Raw genomic sequence first — 22,634 nt, 5'->3', positions numbered from 1 at the left:
TGCATTAACACTGCAGACATAGCTACACTTGTGAGAAAGATCTTCAAAGCTGAAGAACATCCAGGTGCCACACCATCTGCTCAGGTTTCACTATATCCTTTCTGTTCCAGCACTGTAGTTCTTTTTGGCCATAGTAAGCTTCCCAGATATCTTCACAGCCCACAGAAAATCGTAGAATCGAAGTCAAGGGTCTGGAAAAGCCTTTATGATAGAGTCATAAGCAGGAGGCGGAGTTTGTGTTGAATGGCAGACCCGAAGACTGTTATTTGGCCAAGTGAATTCTGGATGAGAGAAGCTGTTGGTGGAAGTGCTAGTAAGTGTGGCGGTCGTACTGGTGGGGACCAGAGTAATCAACTGACTCTCAGTTTCCACAGGAAGCGGAGGGCATTGGAGAAAAGGATGAAATGTAGAGGCCCTAAAACTTGATTTCCTTGGGAAAGAGTTAGCCTGCTCTAAAGACGCTTGCCTCTGGAAGGTGAGGCTAGCTAAGCTGAGATTGCTTCGGCGCTCACAGCTGCTGTTGCGGTAGAATCCAGGCCTGCTGGAAACACATCCATGAGCAGCTCTGGTACGTCGGCTGGATGATGAGTTGCTCCACTGGGAAATGTGGGCACTGGCTCTGCGGCCAGACAGGCAAGTCAAAAGGGCCCAGATTATGCTTCCAATGACAAGTCCAATCACCATAGAAACAAAAAACGCTATTATTATTTGATCTAGAAAGGAAAAACAAAGATAAGTCAATTAATCACAAATTCAGTGGGGGAAAAAGACATTTTTGCAAAAAGTATGCAGTGGTCAATAGTAAGTACAGCTTTCATGTGGAAATTATTTTTTTCAAAATGAATAGACCAGATTTGTCTAACCTATTCAATTTCAAGGATTTCCTTCCTATCCTGGCCAACAGTTATGCTAACTGAGAATCCAAAGAATTATTCCCATTATACAGAGAGCAAAGGTTTCCAGGCCAATCTAAAATCTTTGGAGAATCATGAGGATTAGTCCTTGCTGGGGCCAAATTAAAAAAAAAGTTTTTGTTTTGTTTTTAATAGTCATACTAAAAACTGACTGTCTCCCAAGCTTTGGCTGCAAATTCTCAAGATATAATCTTGTAAGAATTCAGCCACCCATCATCATCATCATCATCAAATTAGGAGAAGTGTTGATGCCATTTAGAGGAAAAACATGTGTCATGGTCCCTGAGTAAAGATGGAGTCCTTTAAAAGCTTTCAGTAATCTTATAGTGATCACATAAAAAGAAAGTTTGAAACTACTGAGCTAAAGGACTGCAGATTAGGAGAAAATTTATAGATTTAATATACTCAAGAAGGGAGGAGGATGCAACATGGTGAAGAGGCAATACCCCTCCCCCAATATCTGACTAAAGAATTCTGAGAGAATTTCTGAGAAGCACTACTCTAGAATTATTAGTTTTGCTAAGTTTCTTGTCACTTAATAGAATATATGAACGTGAAAAAACTCTATGAATATGTACAGGCCATAATTCATCAAACTTATTTTATAAATGAATATGGTGAAGAAAAATAACAAAAATGAGATATTTGCTACATTTTATCTTAAAACGATGGATTATTTATATTAACTTCTATTAAAGATTAATTTATATTAAAGGTACTGACCTCTGTCATTTATATTTGTCATGGCTTGTTGATGTATTTATTTAGATAGATTTTTTTTTATTTTTTCCCTTATTTGTTGCAATGACAAAATAATAGATTAGGAATAAGGAAAAGAGAGGGGAAAATAAATTTGGGAATATGGATAGCTGAGAAAACATGTACTCTTAAAGAGAAATATGAAATTGTTTACATTTCTATTCAAAAGTTTTACTAAGCTATGAGGAAAGCACAAATAAATTAGCATGATTTCAAATAAAAGAGCTCTCCTTTGTTCTATTTATTTTATTATTTAAAATATTTCTGTACCATTTTCCATATCTATACCATTTCCCCCACAAAATTCAGTGCAGTTTCTAACAACTTTCAAACGATAAGAACTCCAGGGTAAAATAATTGATGGAAGTCATTTAGTTTATTCTTTAATTGCTAGTCTAAGAACCATATCAAATAAAGTAAGATAAAATATAATAGTTACTGGGATATTTTATACAAAACACTCACACATTAATGCACTGTATAAAATATGCAGCCCGAAGTATTAGCTAAAACAGTCTATAAAGCAATTTCAGAAAGTCAAAGCAGCAATAAAAAGTTTAAAACCAGCAGCATTGGCACATTATTTAAAAAGTCAATAAAATACCTTTCTGTGGGCTTGAAAAACTATGACAGTAACCCCAGATGAGGATCCATTTCAAAGTCCGGGAACTGCCACTGAAAACATTTGCTTTCTCTAGGCCAGTGATGGCAAACCTTTTAGTACCCAAAAACCGCCCCCACCCCACCCTCACCCACAGGGCCACCTACTGCCTTGACGGCCCACTGCAGATTACCCAGGTGCCCTTGCAGCACCATGGTGGCCACGCCCTCCATCCACCTCCCACAGCATCATCTGTGCACGACGGGGCGCAAGGGCGGAGTCTTGTCCCTGCTGCCCAATTGCCATGTCCTTGGCTGCGCTGCTCCATGTGGGATGTACCCTGGGGCAACTCTCCTCTGGAGGGGCTGCTGTTGAAGAGTGGGCTGTGGGGGGAGGCGGGACTGGGGCAATGGCACGCGTGCCCACAGACAGGGCTCTGAGTGCTGCCTCTGGCATACATGCCATAAGTTCGTCATCACTGCTATAGGCGCTCTTCACCCATCATAATATGGGAGCACTAATGTGGCCCTTCACGTATAGCAGGATTCTCTGGAAAGTGGTGCAGGTTGTCCTTGACTTACGACTCCAATTGAGCCCAAGCTTTCTTTTGTTAAGTGAGACATTTGTTAAGTCAGTTTTACCCCATCTTACAATCTTTCTTGCCACAGTTGTTAAGTGAATCTCTGCGGTTGATAAGGTAGCAACCCAGTTGTTTTTTTTTTATTCAAAAGAAATAATACAAACATAATACATATAACTTGAAATAAAAAACAATATATAAAAATACAAATATTACAGTGCACACACCCCCGCAGACCATATTTCTTCTCATATAACAATTAACAATATACAATATATTTCAATTGTGCCCTTACCCCCTCCAAAACAGCATATATTCCTGAGCAGGTTTATTCCCTTTGCCTTCCACCAACACCGTTTTATAAAATCCTCCCCTATTTCATTATAATTATTTACTTTAATTATCCCTTTTTTAAATATAATTTCTGTGGTTAATTTATCATTTATTACCATATTCCATATTTCATTATACCAATCATTTCTTTGACTAACCCAAATTCCGACTCCAATATTTAGCCATCGCTAATCTAGCTGCTATTATTGAATTTACAATCAGTTCCTTTTTTGCTTCATTTATATCTTGTTTTTCCACCAGTAACAGTAATGCAATCATGTACTGTAATTGCTATTGCATTACTGATAGCAACCCAGTTGTTAAGTGAATTTGGCTTCCCCACTGACTTAGCTTGTCAGAAGGTCACAGATCACATGACCATGGGAAAACGCAACGGTCATAAATATGAACCACTAAACAAACTGTTGTAAGTCGAGAACTACCTGCATTCTTTCAGCTCCTGGGATCTGAAGCTATGGAGGGCTTCTATACTTAATATCAGCATCTTGAGTTGCAACTGGAAATGAACAGGAGCTAATGAACACCATAAAAACCCAAAGTGTGAGGTGTTCCTTTTGTTTAACCACTTCTAGTCAACAATGTTGCCTTACTATATTTGTGATGAATTGTGATAAAGGGAACTTTGGTTATTTAAAACTTGGAAATTATAAATATTAATGGGAAACTAAAAACTGGGAAAAACTAATTAGGACATTGATTCTCTACAAAGATTGAATGTTAAAATAACCAGGATATGTATAAGCTAAAAATTATTGATAAATGTAAGAAAGCTAATTTTATTTAATTGATAAAATAAGAATTGTATTAGTTTAATTGTGAGAAGGTAAATAAGGAGAAAAGAGAGGAAATATTTAATGCAGTAGTTTGACACTTGTACTAAAGATACTTGTATGTTATTGAATTATCAATTAACTCAGCTACCACTTGCTTTTTAAATATTTAAATGTAAAATTAGAAAAATCAATAAAACTTTTTAAAAAACTGTTGCCTTACTATTTGATATTACATTTTTTTTAACTTTCTACAAAGGTAGCCTTAAGTACAGTGCACTGCAGTTATCTATTTTTAGGAAAGCTGTAATAAATATTGCTAAGCACATTGATTTGTGCTTCTTAGATTGTAAGCCACCCTAAGTCTTCGGAGAAGGGCAGGATATAAATGGGATTAAAAAAAATGCTACTTTAAAAGTCTGAAGCCTGAAAATGTAACACTGTTCTGTTGGTACCAAGTGGCTACAATGGAAATTAAGTTTAATGAGGTCACAAATCAATCCACTAAACACACTACTTGTGTATACTGCCAAACCATTGATCCAACCAAACAAATATAAATCCATTCTAATTTGCAGTAGCATTTTAAAACTCAGTATGTTCCTTTTGTATTTAAAGCTGTGCATTTAAACTCAGTACCTTCCAGTATGCATCACTTAAGCATGATAGTTTACTAGCTGTGACCCAGGAATTGGCTGCAACTGATGAAGCCTTTCATGAGTAGAATTCACCTTTCACTTTGCAGAGATTAGGTGTGCTAATCTACTACAGCAAAACTGTTTAGATAAAACAAATATGGGCCACAAGATCCTTTGATCAGTTTGCTCTGCAATGTAAGGGATTACAAAGGATCTTAAAAATCGGAGAATGTTCAACGAACCATTTCTCTGTGACATGTTTATGACAACACTGCCCTCTACTGGAAATGTGCTTGAATAAAACAACGAGGTGTTTAAATGAAACTTGAATGAAATAGTAACAAATGCTATTACCTAGAAAGAAATCGGTTTCCTTAGCCTTCTAATGTAATTCAGAAGCTTGTTATATTTCGTCTTAGACAACAATGTAATAGATAGGTTTTGTTTGTTAACATTCCTAATGCTACCTGTCTGATGTCACTATACAGTAAAACTGTTTTATTTTTCGGCAAGACAGAAGTGATGGAGGGGGAACACAAAACGTTTACAAAGGGAAAATGAAAGCATTTCATTAGCTCATAAAATTCAACTAATCACACAAGATATTTAACTAACACCATTTAAGTGTTAGCGCTTTCATATCTGCACTGCACAAATCCAGATGACCATTTAATGAAAGCAGGAACCAAATTTTCTGTTTCTTTTTATTGCTGTCTAGTGGTTACTTAAGCATTTCTAGCCTAGATATGTTTCTGACTACTGAGATACATTTGAAAACATCCTGAATAGCAACATATTGCCCCCAAAACAGGCAACATCTCTTTGCATTGGCAACTTTAGCACTATAGTTGGGTTCCATATTTCAGCTGTAAAAATGAGGATGGCCATTAGATGGCAGCCTCCCCCCAAATTGTTAACTTCTCATTGTACGCAGTGGCTGAAGGATTTATTTCAGAAGCTGCTGCTTTCCCTAAAGTAATGCAGCCCACATTACTTTTGAAAGCCAAATTGCACTTTATTTTCTTCATAACTTTCAGAATAGACTGAGTCTTTGTACTATAAAAGGTAAAGGTTCCCCCGCACACGTGTGCTAGTCGTTTCCGACTCTAGGGGTCGGTGCTGATCTCCGTTTCAAAGCCGAAGAGCCAGCGCTTGTCCGAGGACGTCTCCGTGGTCATGTGGCCAGCATGACTAGACACCAAAGGCGCACGGAACGCTGTTAACTTCCCACCGTAGCGGTCCCTATTTTTCTACTTGCATTTTTTACATTCTTTCGAACTGCTAGGTTGGCAGAAGCTGGGATGAGCAACAGGCGCTCACTCTGTTATGCGGCACTCAGGATTCGACCCGCCAAACTGCCGACCTTCTGATCGACAAGCTCAGCGTCCCAACCCACTGAGCCACATGTTATTGAAATTTTGTGTTGGGTCTTGAAGGGCCTTTTACTAAAACACTCAGGCATGGATAGATAGTTTCTTTGGATTTCAATCAATATTCAGAATAAGACATTTCTTTCTGCATTATTTAAATAGAAGCATTAGAGAATCAGTCAGTACATTATCAATCTAAATAAAAAGTAACTAATATGTGTGAGCACTAAAATATTAGTGCTCTTAGAAAAATTACAGAAACATCATCAAGACCTATGTTCCTCTCCTAGAAAATGGTGTCTGTATTCAAACAAATCTTGATTTATTATTTTCAGTTATATACAAAATTAAATTAGATGGAAGTAGCAGTTTCCTGCTGTTGTTCAGCAGCCACCAATAAAAAGAGGTTTTACAAAAAAGTTGGCAAGCACGAAGCTTGCTGTGGAGCCAGACTGCTTCAGGTGTCCCTTAATAACAAGGAAATTCAACAGCACTGCAGTCTGCAAAATATCCTGCTGAAACATTTGGTAAATATATTATAAATCTGATCAACAGGTTTTTTTCCAGACGCCCTCCACCTTAGGCATGGTGAAAAGCCATACATTTTAAAAATTGGAACTGTAAAATAAACTCTGGAGTTGTTTTTTTTCTTATTATGCATGAAAGGGTATTTCTAATTCATTTATAAAATTTGTGTGATTTCTGGAAGGTTTTGCTTTAAACGATGGAATGATCATGGAAAAAGAATATTAATCACATAGCAGAAAAGGCCATAATAACCTTCCCCAGACCTCTCTAATCTTTAACTGTAGTTAAAAGACTCAACATTTTACAATGTATTTTATTTATTTGCTGTCCACCTCACCTGTGTAACTCTGGGCAGTTTACAAACAACATCACAAAATAATATAAAAATGTGATCAAACGCACAGTTGAAAACAGAGTTTAAAAACAAGGTTAAAATTTACACGTTAAAAGTAAAAATAAATATCTCTTTTTTGTTCTTTTTCTTCAATATATTTATTTTTATAAATCAATATATTGATTTAGAAAATAAGGTTGATAAATTATGGCCTGCACATATTTATGGAGTTTTTTTCCATTTATTTCTGTTAAGACCCTCATGCTAATTAGTAAAGTCGGGTCTTAACACTCCTCCAGAAGGCCAGGAGAGTGGAGGTTCACCTCATCTTTGAGGATAAGATGTTCCAAAGAGGCGGTGGGGGGGGGCAGTGGAAAGGCCCTCTTCCTATATTCTGTCAGTCAAAATTCTTTAACTGACAGAATCCACAGGATGTCCTCCCTGCCTGACTGGGTGGGACAAATTGGGATGAAGAACTTTAAATGTGACAACCAATACCTTGAATTGAAGTCAGAAGCAAACTGGCACACAATGCAATCATGAAACAGAGGTGTTACATGCACAATTCTAGGGGCACCCATACTGCTTACGCAGCTGCCTTTGAGTGGCCTTTGTCCTTTAAATGCAGAAGGACAGTCCATCTGCATTTAAAAGACACTCTTTCGAAGACAGCAAAGTCCACATTTTGGACAGAGGACCACTGGTTTAAAAGAGGGGTCAAAGAGGCCATCTGTGTCAAAATTGAACAGCCTTCTCTCAACAGAGGGGGTGGGTGGGAAACAACATCATCTATCTCCAGTCTACAACACAGTTCTTTCAACAGTTCCAAGAACAGTTCCACACCCATTTGCACTACTCAGGTGACCCTGAAGACACAGATAAGCCTCCAGATAGCTTTAAGGACTCACAAAAAGAATGCAAATGAACAGCAGGAGTATAAATCTTTCTATTCCCCACCATCCAGTCAGAGCTGAAGAAGCTTCTTGGATGACAAGCAAAACATCTTCAAAGAAAAACTAATAGAGTCCTGGGTTGTATAAACAGAGGCATAGAATCAAGATCATGCAAACTATTAGCACCACTTTATAAAACTTCTCTCTCTCTTTGGTCAATTTCAAAGTAAGACCACAGCTGGTCTTGGGGAGCTATCTCCTCCCCAACCCACTCCTAAATCCGCCACCTTCTGGACATCTCCCCTGACATAGTAGGGTAGAACTAAAGGGGACAGGAAGAGTTCTAATAGTTTTCCTCTCTTTCATGACCAGCCTCCATGAAATACCTCTTGCATGTGCTAAGAATGACAATGTAGTTGTGAACATTTTCGCCCTTCTATCTCCTGTAGGCATCACTGTAGAGCTCTTTCAAATCTGGTAGTTCCTGTTAACTAAAGTTCAGATCTATGTGTTGTGATTCAGGGTCAGCCTGTGGGTTCAGCAGTTGGGTCGGACGATTCAGAGGAGGAGGAGGGGGGTGTTGGAGAGCCTCGCAGAGCCCTCAGCCAGGCCCCTCCCATCTGGTTACGACGCAGACCCAGCTGTGTGAGCCTGACAGCGTGGATGAAGATGACCCACAGCTGGCCCTGTTCAAGGACGACCGACGCAGGAGGCAGTCAATCAGGAGTAAACAGAGGAAGGCAATGGGGCACCTCGGAAGGAGGCAGAGAGAAGCCACGCCTTGAACTGTTTAAAAGGGGAATTTGTGGGAGGGCTGGTTTGCTGAAGGCAACCGTTTGAATAGCTCCTGTTTCATGGTTCGTGTTTCTGTTTGCTCTGTTTGCTCTGTTTTATGTCAATAAATTTGGCAGGCTTAGTTCCAGCCTCTTGCCGTTTTGTAAAGGGGTTGCCCCTGCCTTTTCTGCAGGACCGGTAGTAGGCTGGTACAGAACACTATGCATGTTTGCCATGAACATCTATAGGATCTTATAAATTGAACGGGACCAAGAAAAGTTATGGAAATCATCAGTGACCCAATGTATCTTGTAGAAATCCTGCCTCTTTATCATAGCAAGCAGACACTCTGGATATGAAATTAGCAAGCAGATCCTTTGAGAAAGTAGACATTTTTACTCCCTGCTTAACTGCTGTGTGATAGACAGCTTTTAAGACATAGAAGCCTGTACAAACGAAGGTGACATCCTTGACTGAATTGTGACAAGGGGGGGGACTTCTCTCACCCTCTTGTGTGCATGCTTTGTTTTTAATTTCATTTGAATAGCTGAATTACTTAATAAAAAACTTTAACAGTGTGCATTCAGTGACATTCTACTATGAGTCTGAACAAAGGTTGTCCTTATGTTCTTTAATGCCACTTGCATTTAATTCATGCCTTTGAGGCATGTTATCTACCAGATGCTTTAAACATTCCCCCCCTTTTTTTTCTTAAAGAAATGGGTAAGGTTTGTCCTTCACAACTAGAAATAAGATTTATTATCTTTTCCGTCTGAGACACTGGGTTGTGGAGTTTTTTTTTGTCACTGGACAAAGAGGTTAAACAGTGCTTACCAAATTACTTGATGACACACCACATGGAGCGTAATATTAATATTTTAGAACACAGAAATAAAATCAAAATGATCTTGACAACTTACAGAAATGAAGTGAAAATATTCAGGTAGAAGACAGAAATCAAATTTCCAGATTTAGCAGATGATGCATGGATTGCTAATAGTTCATGGAAATAGTTATGCAAGCCGAATATGAGTCAGCAAATGTAATTTTAGTTTGTATCTACAGAAGTCTTGTTTCCAAATTGTGCAAAATAAAAGTCCCATTCATGCTCAAGTAGTCAGACTCATCTCTAGTATTCATCTTATCTAGTCCTCATCTCTAGTTCGTCTCAAAGATGTAGACAGAATGGACAAGAAAAGTCGAGAAGTATACCCAGGAGATTAAATATTAGATAGAAACAGACACCTAACATAAGAACCATCATTTAAAAAGCACAACAAGGAATGTTCTTCCTATGTCAACTCAGGAAGTTCAGACTGCCCTAGGAGCTGCTGATACAGTTCTACAGAGGAATTATTGAGTCTATCATTTGTACTTCTGTAACTGTCTGGTTTGGTACAGCAGTCAAACAGGACAGATACAGACTCTTAATGGATAGATAGGACTAGAAAAAATAATTGCAACCAGCTTGCCTTACATTGAAGATCTGTATATTGTGCAGGTCAGAAGGAGGGCAGAGAAAATATCTACACACCCGTCACATCTCAGACAAACTGTTTCAACTCATCCACTTGGGATGCTGCTATAGGGCAAGGCTTTTCAATCAGTGGTACGGGTACCACCTGTGGTACATTGGCACCTGGCAGGTGGTACGTGACCATTCTAGAAAAGAGGTAGTGGGGGAGGGGAATGAGCTGAACTGGTGGCAGCACCGCATACGCCTGAGCAAGAGATGGTTGGAGCTGCAGGGCTGTCAGGGCTCAGCGCAAGCGCCAGGATCAGCGCTTCTCTGGGGCTATCAGGGCTCAGCGGAAGCGCTAGGATTAGCACCAGGCTCCAGCTGGAGCTCGGCGCTGATCCTGGCGCTTCTGAGCCCAGAAGAAGTGCCGATCAACTGGAATGTTGCAGCATCTCCAGGGTCTTGTGATTTACATTCAGATGCTTGGCAACTGATTCATATTTATGATGGTCACAGTCTCCCAGGGTCATGTGAAATGACCAAAACCTGCTGCAACCACCCAGCAGAGGGGTGGAAATAAAAACCAAACACCCCCACACCCCACACCCCCACTGCTAATCCTCAACAGAAATGCTCACAACAATGAAAACCTCGGACAGGAGGAAGAGTGCCACCAGGCAGGCAGGTAGGTATCCTGCTCGGCTGTGGCTTGGGGGGCACTTTTTTCAGTGCCATTGTAACTTTGAACAATCACTAAGTGAACAGTTGTAAGTCAAGAACTACCTGTACTTCATCACCTTTTTCCTCTTTTTTTTGGTCATCAAGTTTTTGACACCTTGCTAGGCAACTGGTGGTACTCAGATGTTGCCATATCCTAAAAGTGGTACAATGGGGGAAAAGGTTGAAAAGTCCTGCTATAGGGCATTGCATGCCAAAACAACTAGACACAGAGACAGTTTTTCCCCCCTTATGCCATCATATTGCTTAACACCTACAGTGCTGTCTTATGTTTATTTCCAGTGTTGCACAATTGTATTATTATTATCCTTCCCATCTTCTTTACTATCCCTTCTTACTGGTGTCATTATTATGATTATTATTACTCTGTTGCTTTGCATGTACACTGGGAGTTTTTGAGCCAGAGACAAGTATCTAATCACACTTGGCCAATAAAATATTTTATTACTTCTATTATTATGAAAATTGAAGAAACTGGGAACTTTCAGAAGAGAAGGCTGAAACTGAGTTATCTTCAAATACCCACAAAGATATCACATAGCACAAAACTCAACAGTTTTTCTCTATCAATGTGCAATATTCAGACTTGGACTTTAGACTTGAAGTGAGGAACCATGTAATAGAAGTAGAGTGATCATCCTCTTTGTACCTGTGGCCTGCTTCTTAAGGGAGCTACACTTTTTTCTGGATTTGTAGTCACCTAGGGTCAGGAGAATAGGAAATATAAAGCTCCTTTATAAAATCAGCCCAGGAAAAGGTCCATCCCTTTCAAGGAGTCACCTACAGGGAAGATATTTATAAAATTACAGAATTGGAAGGGACCTAAGAGGACATCAAGTCCAACTCCTTGCACACTGCAGGGTTCTTTACAACATCTTCCATAGATAACTATCCAGCCTCTGGTTGAAAACCTCCAGTGAAGAAACCCTGCAGTAATTTATTACAATGATCCACAGCTCTGACTGTCAAGAGGTTTTTCCTGAGGTCCATGAAGTTTTATTCCTTTAGTTCTAATTTTATCCACTGGACCATAAGTCAGAATCCTCTGTAATGTAACAGCACTTCAGATATTTAAAGACAAGCCTTGGTGGAGCAGTGGGCTAATGCCTCCTTAAGTAACACCAGCTGCCTGCAATTAGTGCAGGTTCGCATCCCACCAGGTTGACTCAGCCTTCCATCCTTCCGAGGTAGGTAAAATGAGGACCCAGATTGTTGGGGGCAATTAAGCTGACTTTGTAATAATGCCGCTTGGGTGTGTGTGTGTGAAAGCCCTAATAAGCAGGCATATACATAGAATGAAGGCTACTGCTAAGCTTGTAAGCCGCCCTGAGTCTTTGGAGAAGGGCGGGATATAAATGGAATTAAAATAAAAATAATAATAAAATAACTATCGTAACCTCACTCAACCTTCTCTTCTACAAGCTGTAGAACTTTTAGCCATTTCTCTTAGGACTTGATTTCCATTATATTGGTAGGGAAGCGTGGTGGATCACATGGTTTGGACCCTGGGTTGGAGGTTGGCAAGCCAGTGTTTGAGACCCAAGTGCTACTGCGTGGCAGGGTGAGCTCCTGTCATTTGCTCCAGCTCCTTGATGGGGACATGCAAGGAGCCCCACAGGCATCACCCCCCCAGCAATGGTGATGTCATTGACTAATCCTTTCAACTTGGAAGTGCCTTAAATGGTGACTCCAACACAAATGGGACTGGGGGAGAATATATTGGTAGCCCTTCTCTGGACCTGATCCAGTTTTTCAATGTCTTTTTTAAAGTGGGTTGTGCAAAACTGAATGCAATATCCAGGTGAGAGCTGACCACGACAGGGTATAGCAGGATAATTTCTCTCTCACAATCTGTACTTTGTAGTCTTCTTGATGATCTTCAACATGTCATTGTTTGAATTTCTAGCTCCCTCCAAATGCCCGATGCAGTGTTTGTTTGACAAATATTATGCTCAATAGCATTTTTGTTCTTCCATCTCTTTGATGACTGATTACCTTGATGCATGGAGATGCTTTCAAAGAAGATATTACAGGTGGTACTTGTCTTATGACTGTTTGTTCAGCAGCAGTTAGAAATTACAATGACTCTGAAAGAAGGGACTTATCACCCCTGCTTGAAGTTATGGTCCCTGCAATGCCCCTATAGTCACAGGAACAACATTTCACTTCTTGAGAATCCAACCACGCTTATGACTGACTTCAGAGATGCTGCAGTAGTAACCCTCTCTCCCCACCCCCCAAACTTCTCCTCATCCTTCTCTGCTGGTTCCCCCCAGGCCTTGGACCTGCTTCCCACCCTTCTGGATCCCACAACCACCTCCTGAACCCATCACACTTTGGTCATTTACCTTTTCCATAGATCTCCTTTGGGAAGCAGCTGATCCAGCAAAGGACCTCCCTACATGGAGGCCCCATGTGCCATCCTGGAAGCAGATGCCCTTTCATTCTGCAAATGAATTATGGTCACTGCAAAATGGCACACACTTCTGGGACAGTGTCATGCAGCCTCTGTAATGTATAGAGAAGCCGAGGGGTAGAGCAGCTGGTTCTGCTTCCAAAACATGATCTCTGGTTAGCTGAGGAATTGCTGCAATGGGCTTGTGCTAGGCTTCCCAGGGCCTCCCCTATCCCTGAATCACCATGTGCTCTGCTTAATGATTGTTATGGGGAGAACACTGATTGAGGTTGTTAAGCAAGGCAGTCCCTTGGTCCCTCCCTTAACAATTGTCATGATTTGCGACCAGGATGGGCAAACTCCATTTATAGCTACTGTTCAGACCTACCATCTCAAAATAGGTTGTATTCATTTGCAACAAGATTTTCGGGCAATGTTATAATAAGTCCCATGTTCAGTGAAGTCAAACTCTCCACAGCTCAGTTTTCTATCAAATAGTATAGGGCTTCCTGCTTGAGCAGGGGGTTGGACTAGAAGACCTCCAAGGTCCCTTCTAGCTGTTATTCTGTTCTGTTCTATCAGAATGAAAATTAATCTGAAGTGTTTAATAATAAAAGCTCAAAATAAAGGTCCTTTATGACTACTAATCAATATTATTTGTAGTGAAAGCACATTCACTGGCCATGCTTCTTTAAGCATCTAACATCCTGTCTAAATATCCATCTCTTTACAGGTTCCCAAGACTGGCAAAGACAGGGCAGGGTGGTTCTGGATCACCAGTCCACAACTTCCTTGCCTGTTTCTGTCTGATCTTTGCCCAGGACAACAAAAGGCAGAACACAGTATAAGAGCAAAGAAGCAGCTGGAATAAATCAATAGGTGGGCCCAGTAACCGAGAAATATGGCCATACTTTCCAAAACAAACAACGACAATACCTTCTTGGAACAGAAGTGCCAACTGGTGCTACGCTGGTTGGATAAAGGCAGAGAAAGAATAACAGTAATGAGGATGCCTAAGAATATCACAAATTATCCCTGCCTTTAAAAACAAGATTACAACTCAAAGTATTCCATTATTATTATTATTATTATTATTATTATTATTATTATTATTATTATTATTATTATTATTATTATTTTGTAATATATTTTATTTTTATTTTTTAAAAATCACTTGATAATTGGTGAACAGTGTGTTGTCTGGGTTACATTTGTAAAACAATCATTAACAATTAATTTCTATCATCCATATTCCACATAATAATTTTAGTTGATTTCCTCTTTCCCCAAAACATCCCCAAAATAATATTTCATTATTTTTATAGTTTTCAGTTTAGGCTTTTAGTTTGTGGGCAAAACTAAAACTTGGTGGATCTAATGAACAGGAAAGTAGCAATCCTGCTCTTTTTGCTGTCAGCATGAAATTGTCCCTTGAAGGTTAGCGACATATTTATATCTAAAAACAAAGTGAGCTTAATAAACGTCTGGTAATTTGCCAATATCTGGCCAGTTTATGGTTGTTGTCGTTATTATTACTCCAAAAAGTGGGATAGCAATGTTAAAAAAAACTACTTTGCAAATGCTTTTTTATCATAAAATATTCTGGTTTATACTGAATACAATATCTATGCTGGATACCATTTAATTGCCTAGCAGACAGAATTCAGAGAGGCATGATACAGAAAATATTTTCACCCACATTGTTTGTATAAGAAACAAGTCAACTAGGATACTTACTCCAGAAATTGGGGGGCCAGATGTTCTCAGGGCTTGTGCCGTTGTTATCCATAGCATTCAAGATGGACAAAGAAAGTAATTTTAAGAAATGTTGTATTCAGAATAAATGTGGAGTGTATTAGAATTTTGATTTGGGTAAACGAAAAAATTCGTTACACATTCCCCAAAGTTGTTCTGTTTGCATGAAAGGAAATCAGTGTATCAGATTTCCTGCTTTTATACTCAAATTAGCAACTGTTTCCCTTATCTTGCATTGCCACATGTTTCCTGAGACAGGGAACAATTTCCTTCTCGTCATTTCCTTGGCTAGTCAGTGTATCAAGTGTGAACAGTATCTCAATCTTTTGTGTTCAGCTTGTTGTTGGATCCAGCTCATCTCTAAGAGAGGCAGAAAGGTTTCCATCCCTTCTCCAGAATATTTCTATAAATGAAGCGGTTCATCCTGCATTCTGAAATGAGCAAGAGGACACATGGGACTTACTATTTTCTTCATGACGATGGAGCCATTTTTAAACTTTATCTGGTGTTGTGCTTATTTTTTTTTATTGCATTTTCCTTCTCTTGTGTTTTAGACTGGGTCCCTAATAAGATAGCTCTTCTTGTTATTTTGTTTTGCTTTGGGGTTTTTCCTCTCTAATTGCTGTAATAGGAAAGTTTAAGTGCTGGTACACTTTATTTTGATATTAATTATGTAAGTCCTCTCTGGAGGGTTGAGATCAGCTTCAAAATATTCCAACATACATAATATTTTAATTAAAAATAAACACAAAACCATTCCATGTGCATCACGTAGGAATGCATTTATTTACCTCGTTTTTTTTTCATCAACCAAGCACTAAATTGCAATTTATAATGCAATTAAATTTACAACCATAACTTAAAAAAAAAAAGTTCAAACATCAGACAGCCTACTTTGCAGGAAAGAAGTATAGATAAAAGACTAAGAAACTCTAAAGCCTATTGGAAATATGCATATTTTATTTATTATTTGCTTTTTGTCTCACATTTCTTTACTCAACAGGTAAACTGAAGACTACTTTTGAAAAAGTATAAGTAATATATGTGAAAGTTTGCAAGTACTAAATCTTTCTTCATCCGAACTCATGTTTCTCTTCCGTCTCTTTATGGGGAGAAAACAAAAATGAGTAAGCTAATGCTGTCTAACCAACAATTAGAAAACGTTAAATTGTTGTTTAATACCAACTAATGAGAGATGAGTTTTCCTTTTCACTTCTTTCTAAATTAATAACAACAACAACAATAATAATAATCTGAGAAGGACTGGTCTGGTCTGCAGACCCAGTCACGTTCCTAGAAGAGATCAAAACTAGCCTATCTCACTTTATCTCTTTCCCTTAATAAAAGAAAAATGCAAAGTGTAGAGAATAAGCTTCTCAGTCACTTTGCTAGCCCCTTCCATGAAGCATGCAGATATTTCTGGAAACTGCTACCCTCTTTACTAATATTTGTACGGATTTTCCTTTACATGCTTTGTCTCTTTCACAGTTGCCAATTGCTCCAGCTGATTACATTATTAGCGTTCAATCTTTTTAGATGAAAACACGTGAGGCCATTGAAATGAATAATTTAGAGAGATAAGCACCAAATGGGTAGCGGTAAGTGGGGACATCATACCTGCAAATGAATAATCTACATGTGTGCATATGAAACTAATGTCACGATCGTATTTCCCTTTGCGATTCTGTTGAGAGGCAGAATGGAAGTTGCACCTAAGAGTGGCATCTCCTGGCTTACAAAAGCAGTTGCACCATGCATTTCTAGTTACACAGATACAAAGCATTATTCCGAAGTACAGCTTTATATTTCACTGCTGGGGATGATAATAAGTTTGTTTGTGTTTGCATGTTTATTATTTTACTGTTGCATTTATTAACACGAATATTGGTTTCAATGGATTATCTTGCTTTGTGATTTTTGTAGATACTGGAGTTTCTGGGGTAAGTTTCCTTGGTTATTAGATAGAAGAAAAGAGTAAAAAAATGTTTAAAGAATGATTAATTCTGCTTTTTATTACTGTTTCAAACTAAAGTGAATGTGCCTTTGTGCAGTCAAAGAAAGCTGTCAGATGTTAAGGCACAACCAGTGGTGGGTTTCAAATATGTGAACAACCGGTCCTCTGTGTGGATGCCGCTTCTGGAAATCCACTCTGGGCCCAGGCAGCAAAAAATTAGCTACCGGTTTTGCCAAAGTGGTGCGAACTGGCTGAATCCCACCACTGGGCACAACCCAGGAAGCCACAGGTTGCCTGGGATTCTTGGCGCTCATTTCAGTGACTCACATAGCAGCCGATTGTGTGATCTTTGGACGGCCAGGAAGAAATTGCTGACTTTATTTTGAAGTCATTCTGTAACCCAGGGTTTCTCATCCTTGGCTGGCTGGGGAAAACTGGGAGTTGAAGTCCACGCATCTTAAAATTGCCAAGGGTGAGAAACACTTGCTGTAGTCTGAAAACACTGAACTATAGTTCAGCGAGTACCGTGTTTCCCCCAAAATAAGACCCAACCGGAAAATAAATCCTAGCATGATTTTTCAGGATGGTCCTAATATAAGCCCCACCCCCAAAATAAGCCCCAGTTAAGATTGTCAGCCAGACTGACACATTTAGTATCATATTTCCCCAAATATAATCCCTAACTGGAAAATAAGCCCTAATGCATCTTTTGGAGAAAAACTGATATAAAACCCGGTCTTATTTTTGGGGGAACACGGTAATGAAATTCTATTATTTAAATCTTTGACTTAAAAAAAAAAGATTCCTGTTCTCCAAAGTATGCTTAACTCACTCAGCACTGCAAAGCTATTTGTGTTACCATATGCCACCAGTGTTTTGAACAATTGCTGTATTTATTTTACTTACAGGCAGACAGAACTGGAGTAGTCTCTCTACTTTCTGAATTCCATTTCTCTGAAATTTCACAATTACAGATGGAGATTAGCTGCCTAAATAATTAAACATACAGTAGCTGTTATGGATAAATGGGGGGTGTTTAAGGTTAAGGTGGAGAGATTGGAGGTTATGCTACATGGCTACCAAAGCAGTGCAAAGCATTCAAAGATGGCGCTTCATAGAGCTCTCTGTCTTAAATCTTCTATGGCTGCTTTAAAGATTGCCTCCAGCTTCACTGGTATGGTGTGTGTATGCACTGCCACTTCATTGGGAGTCCTAGCTAATATTTTTTGGGTGAATATGGGAATTGGGCTCACCATTTTATAGAGGTGCGCTTCCTTCTTTCATGGTCAATTCCATACAGTGTTGGCGGGGTGAAGAACACCCTCCTTTGTGGGGTGACACAGGCTTCCACATTTTCTCCCCTTCTATTTAACATCTAAAAGAAATCACTTTGTGAAGGCCTAGGCCAGTTTGGGATTTGGTATCAGTATCATTAATGTTCTTTTCCCAACCCACGAGTCCTTTTTATGCTCACAAGGAGAAACCCCTCTTCCAATCAAGCAGGCAGGAACTGTAGGAAAAACCCAAACCCCTTTTATTCTTCACAGACCTGAGTCAATGTCCAAGGCAAACACAGTTCACAGAAACTCGATCCTCAACACGAATGGTTGTCTTCGGCAACCAGCACCTCCCACACCTTCCCTTTTATTATGGAGCCAAGGCGTGGCTTTCCTAATGCCTGCTCCTTTGCCTTTGTATTCGCCCCATTGCACTCCTCTGTCCTGCTCTCATTTCTTGCCAGTGCTGTCACACATCCTGGATATTTCCCAGCTATGCTTTGTCACTGTCCAACTCAAGACTCCCAGCACAGCTGTGTCTCAGCCTGATTAAGAGTAGAGGGGCCAGGCTCCTCATCAGATTCCTCAGAGCCATCCTCTGATTCTAATGTCACTTCAGGCCCCTCCTCCTCATCTGAGTCCTCAGACTCAGCTGACATATGGAGTTACATCCCTAGTTAAAGTGGGGTGCACAACTTGAGATTCTCTTGGACTCATATCTCCTGCTTGAAGAACAGATGGCTGCTGAACCTTGACACAGAGCAGCTGTGATCAAGACTTTGCCCAGCTGCATGTTGTATACCAGATGTGCCATTTCATGGATTAGCAGGTCCTGTAGACCAGGTGTGTCAAACTGGTGGCCTGTGGGCCGGATGCGTCATGCGCAGGACCCCCCCACCCTGACTCGAGTTTGACATCCATGCTCTAGACACTCATGTCTTCTCACCTTATATTACAACTACTGTAATGTATTCTACATCAGGCTACCTTTGAGGATCACTTGGAAACTTCAATTGATCCAGAATTCAGTGATGAGAGCAGGAGCTGGATCGTATTACACCTCTGTTCTGTGAGCTACATTAGTTCCCAGTGCATTTCTGTATGCATTTCAAGGTGTTTGTTATTACAAAAAAAAAGCCAAAAGACTCTTAGGTCATAGTGCCTGGCTATGAGGGACCACCTATCTTACATAGTTTATGCCAGGGGTCTTCAAACCTGGCCTTTTTATGACTTGTGGACTTCAACTCCCAGAATTCCTCAGCCAGCATGCTTGGCTGAGGAATTCTGGGAGTTGAAGTCCACAAGTCATAAAAGGGCCAAGTTTGAAGACCCCTGGTTTACGTCCATCTGATACAATCCTGCAAAGTGAAAGCACTCCAAGTCCCTTCACTTAAACAACACATTTTTCAGGTATGGTAACTGAATTTTGTTTAAAAGGCAAAATGTTTATATGATAGAATTATCACCCTGAATCAAATGAAACAAATTATTGGGAGTTGAGATGGAACTAATAACAAGAGCTCTATTTCAACAAATCAATAGTCAGTCATCAATATTATCAAATACAGTAGCATTTTCTTCCATTGGGTCTTCGGAATATTTATTTCGAAACAAATTTATAACTGTAAGCCATCCAGAGTCCCCTTGTAAGGGAGGTGGATGGCATAAAAATTAATAAACAAATAAATAAAAAATAAAATGTCCACATGGATTTATTTTCAGGTAATTTCAATTCCTAGCTAGAGTTGTTATATAATGACTTCACTATTGTCCAGAAGGTGGCAATATATTGCTACTTTTCTTTAAGATTCAGAAACTATGACATGCAGCACATTTTATTACAGATTTTGGAACAGCTGATATTTCAGTTCCCGACTTAAATACTACATATGGTTTATCTGGTAACATGAGGCATGCAGTGCAAAATATGTTATTTACAGCTAACCACCATGATCCTTTTCCTCTGTGTATTATTTACTGTTAATTATATTGATTTTTATAGCCATTTTGAAATTCTATGCATTGAACATAGGGTTAATGCCTACAAACAGCAAAAGCAAAAGCAAAAAATATATTTGTGTATGTGTGCGAGAGATAATTTTAGCTCAGAACATCAAAAACAAAATGCAAGAATAAAAACATTTAAAACCATAGTGTAATTTTTCTATTTCTATTTTGCACCTGTGTGCAGGAGAGCAATGGAGATGGCCTTGAGGGAAATATTTAGAAACAGGCAATTTAGGCAATATGAAATCAACCACTTCCTTTTGCAAACTTCCTTAAAGTAAGGCTTAACAGAAGACCAGGTACTGGAAAAAAAATGTATGATTTCTCAAGAATCCCATGTGGGTTAGTGCAGCATGGGGATCTTCTTCAAAGTGAAATTGTACTGTTAATTTAATCTGGGTCTGTGCCAGGCTTACATAGATTTCTCTCAGGCATTTCTATAGCATATACTGTTATTGACATTTCATATTAAATCTTTTAGCTCAGGGGTCTTCAAACTTGGCAACTTGTGGACTTCAACTCCCATGATTCCTCAGCCAATCCTGGCTGGCTGAGGAATTTTGGGAGTTGAAGTCCACAAGTCTTAAATTTGCCAAGTTTGAAGACCCTTGTTTTAGCTGATGTGGCCTGTCAATGTGGAGATTGCATAAAAAGCAAGGTTGGAAAATGACCAACTTAGATAAAATGTACACTGTTTTATAGGATAATGGACTCAGATCTTCAGCCAGGTGCTCCACAATACAGTTCATAGGTTCTCTGCTAAAACACAAATATCGCATTAAATCTACAGGCCTATCATCTTCTGTTGTCTTATCTCATCTCATCTAGTTAACTGATATAGACAATGAACCAGAGGGGTTATTTGTACCTTCAGGGTTATTTGAAACTAAAACAACTGCTTCCCTATCATTTACATTATGAAAATATTTGATTTCTCAGATAACTGATCACCCATACTCTCTTGAGAATAAATACAAAATGTTTCAGGCACTACAAAATGGCCCTTCATTAAGAACACAATGCCTGGTTTTACTTATTTATTTACACTCCTGTGGTAACATGCAGCATGGAAAAAAGGCTGAAAGAGATTGATAAACCGTCACTCCATCCATAATAGTACTGACCCACAATGAGGTTACCATAGATTTCCCATTTCAGCAAAACATTCTGCCAAAAGGAATGGAAACCCAGGGAAGTGGCAACATTGCAAACATTGGTTTTGATGCCTGGGAGGGCTCAGAAATTGCGGGGCTGATTTGGCTGCCAGAGATTGTGCAATTGTAGCACATGCAAGTCTTTTAATTGGAGGAGTGGCTAATTGGGTCAGATTACGTTATGCAAAATACAGCCAGTGAAATATGGAAACTATGCTATTTGTCACAAATAGTGAAATGTGATAAACAACAAAAATACATTTTCTTGCTTCCAACGCATAAACAAGAGTCAGAGAAAAGAGGTTAGTATTTTATTTTTAGCTCTTGTATACACTTCCACCTGTCACTAATCACCCATTACTGCAGCTTCCTTTCTCCAACGCTTGACTGATTGTTAAAAGAGAGGAACTGAAAAAGGACTCCACTGAAAAGATAGTTCAAAGTTATGTAAATACTGGACAAAGAAACTGTTGTCCTCATAGCCTGCAGAACTGTGAATAATCTTCAGCAGAAAATAATTAAGAGTTGCTTAATCTACAATTGAGGCATTCTGGACAAAAAGAACAAAACATGTACTAGAATAATTAATGATAGCTTAGTCTTCCGTGTCCATCAGTAGCACAGTGATACATAACTTGAAGACTACTTAACTAGTGGAAGACTGAAATGCTGAATAATGTTTAGCTATGGATTGCAAATTATTCAATAAAGTTTAATCATTTATTAAGCTGGCTTTATTATATTTGAACAAATTGGCATATCTTCAAAACCTGAGCAGATATTCTTTCCACATATGGCTTAATACAGCAGTCCCCAACCTTTCCGGCTTGGCGGCCCAGTGTGTGTGGGGGGAGAGGGGATGATTCTGTGTGAGTGGCAGGCGTGTGTGCAAGTGCACACTGCTCCATTTGTGTATGCGGCATGCACGCATGTGTGCCGCTTGCACCAATGGAGCTTTGCACACGAGTGCAAGTGCCTGCCACTCATGCCAGTGGAACTGCATATATGTGCTCACCCACTGCTTCCACGGTCCAGTTCACTAGTGGGCTGCAGTCTGGGGATTGGGGACCCGGACTTAATATCTACCATTCATTGTTTGGCCACAATGGCTGAAATTTAGATTTATATTCATAACTTCTTCCACTTGTAGAAAAAAAACCCCTTGGTGATACATTTTCTAAATCTCATTAACCAAAAATTTCTTAGCAACTGCCTCATAATTTTCTAAAAGATCCTAGCCTTCTGGAGCTGCTTTTTCAGAAGCATGTTGTTTAGTTGCTAAGATGCATCCGATCCAACTCTTCACGATCCCGTCCTCTACTGTCTCCTGGAGTTTGCCCAAATTCATGTTCATTGTGTATATGACACTCTCTAACCATC

At 39.3% G+C, this 22,634-nt stretch overlaps 1 protein-coding gene across 1 annotated transcript; it reads right to left on the bottom strand.

Annotated features, from left to right (window-relative positions):
* Positions 1 to 183: 183 nt before the first annotated feature.
* MYCT1 (MYC target 1) lies at positions 184 to 14,902 on the bottom strand (the record flags this gene model as incomplete). Its single annotated transcript, XM_083374770.1, has 2 exons — positions 14,845 to 14,902; positions 184 to 713 (listed from the first exon to the last, which is right to left on the bottom strand). The coding sequence occupies exons 1-2, from the start codon at positions 14,894 to 14,896 to the stop codon at positions 184 to 186; spliced, it is 582 nt and encodes a 193-aa protein (XP_083230896.1). The 5' UTR covers positions 14,897 to 14,902.
* Between the last annotated feature and the right edge of the window lie 7,732 nt (positions 14,903 to 22,634).

The sequence above is a fragment of the Vipera ursinii genome, assembly GCF_947247035.1.
Source record: "Vipera ursinii genome assembly, chromosome: 1".
Lineage (NCBI taxonomy): Eukaryota > Metazoa > Chordata > Lepidosauria > Squamata > Viperidae > Vipera > Vipera ursinii.
Note: the sequence above shows the minus strand (reverse complement) of the source record. Positions and strands in the feature narration are given on the sequence as shown.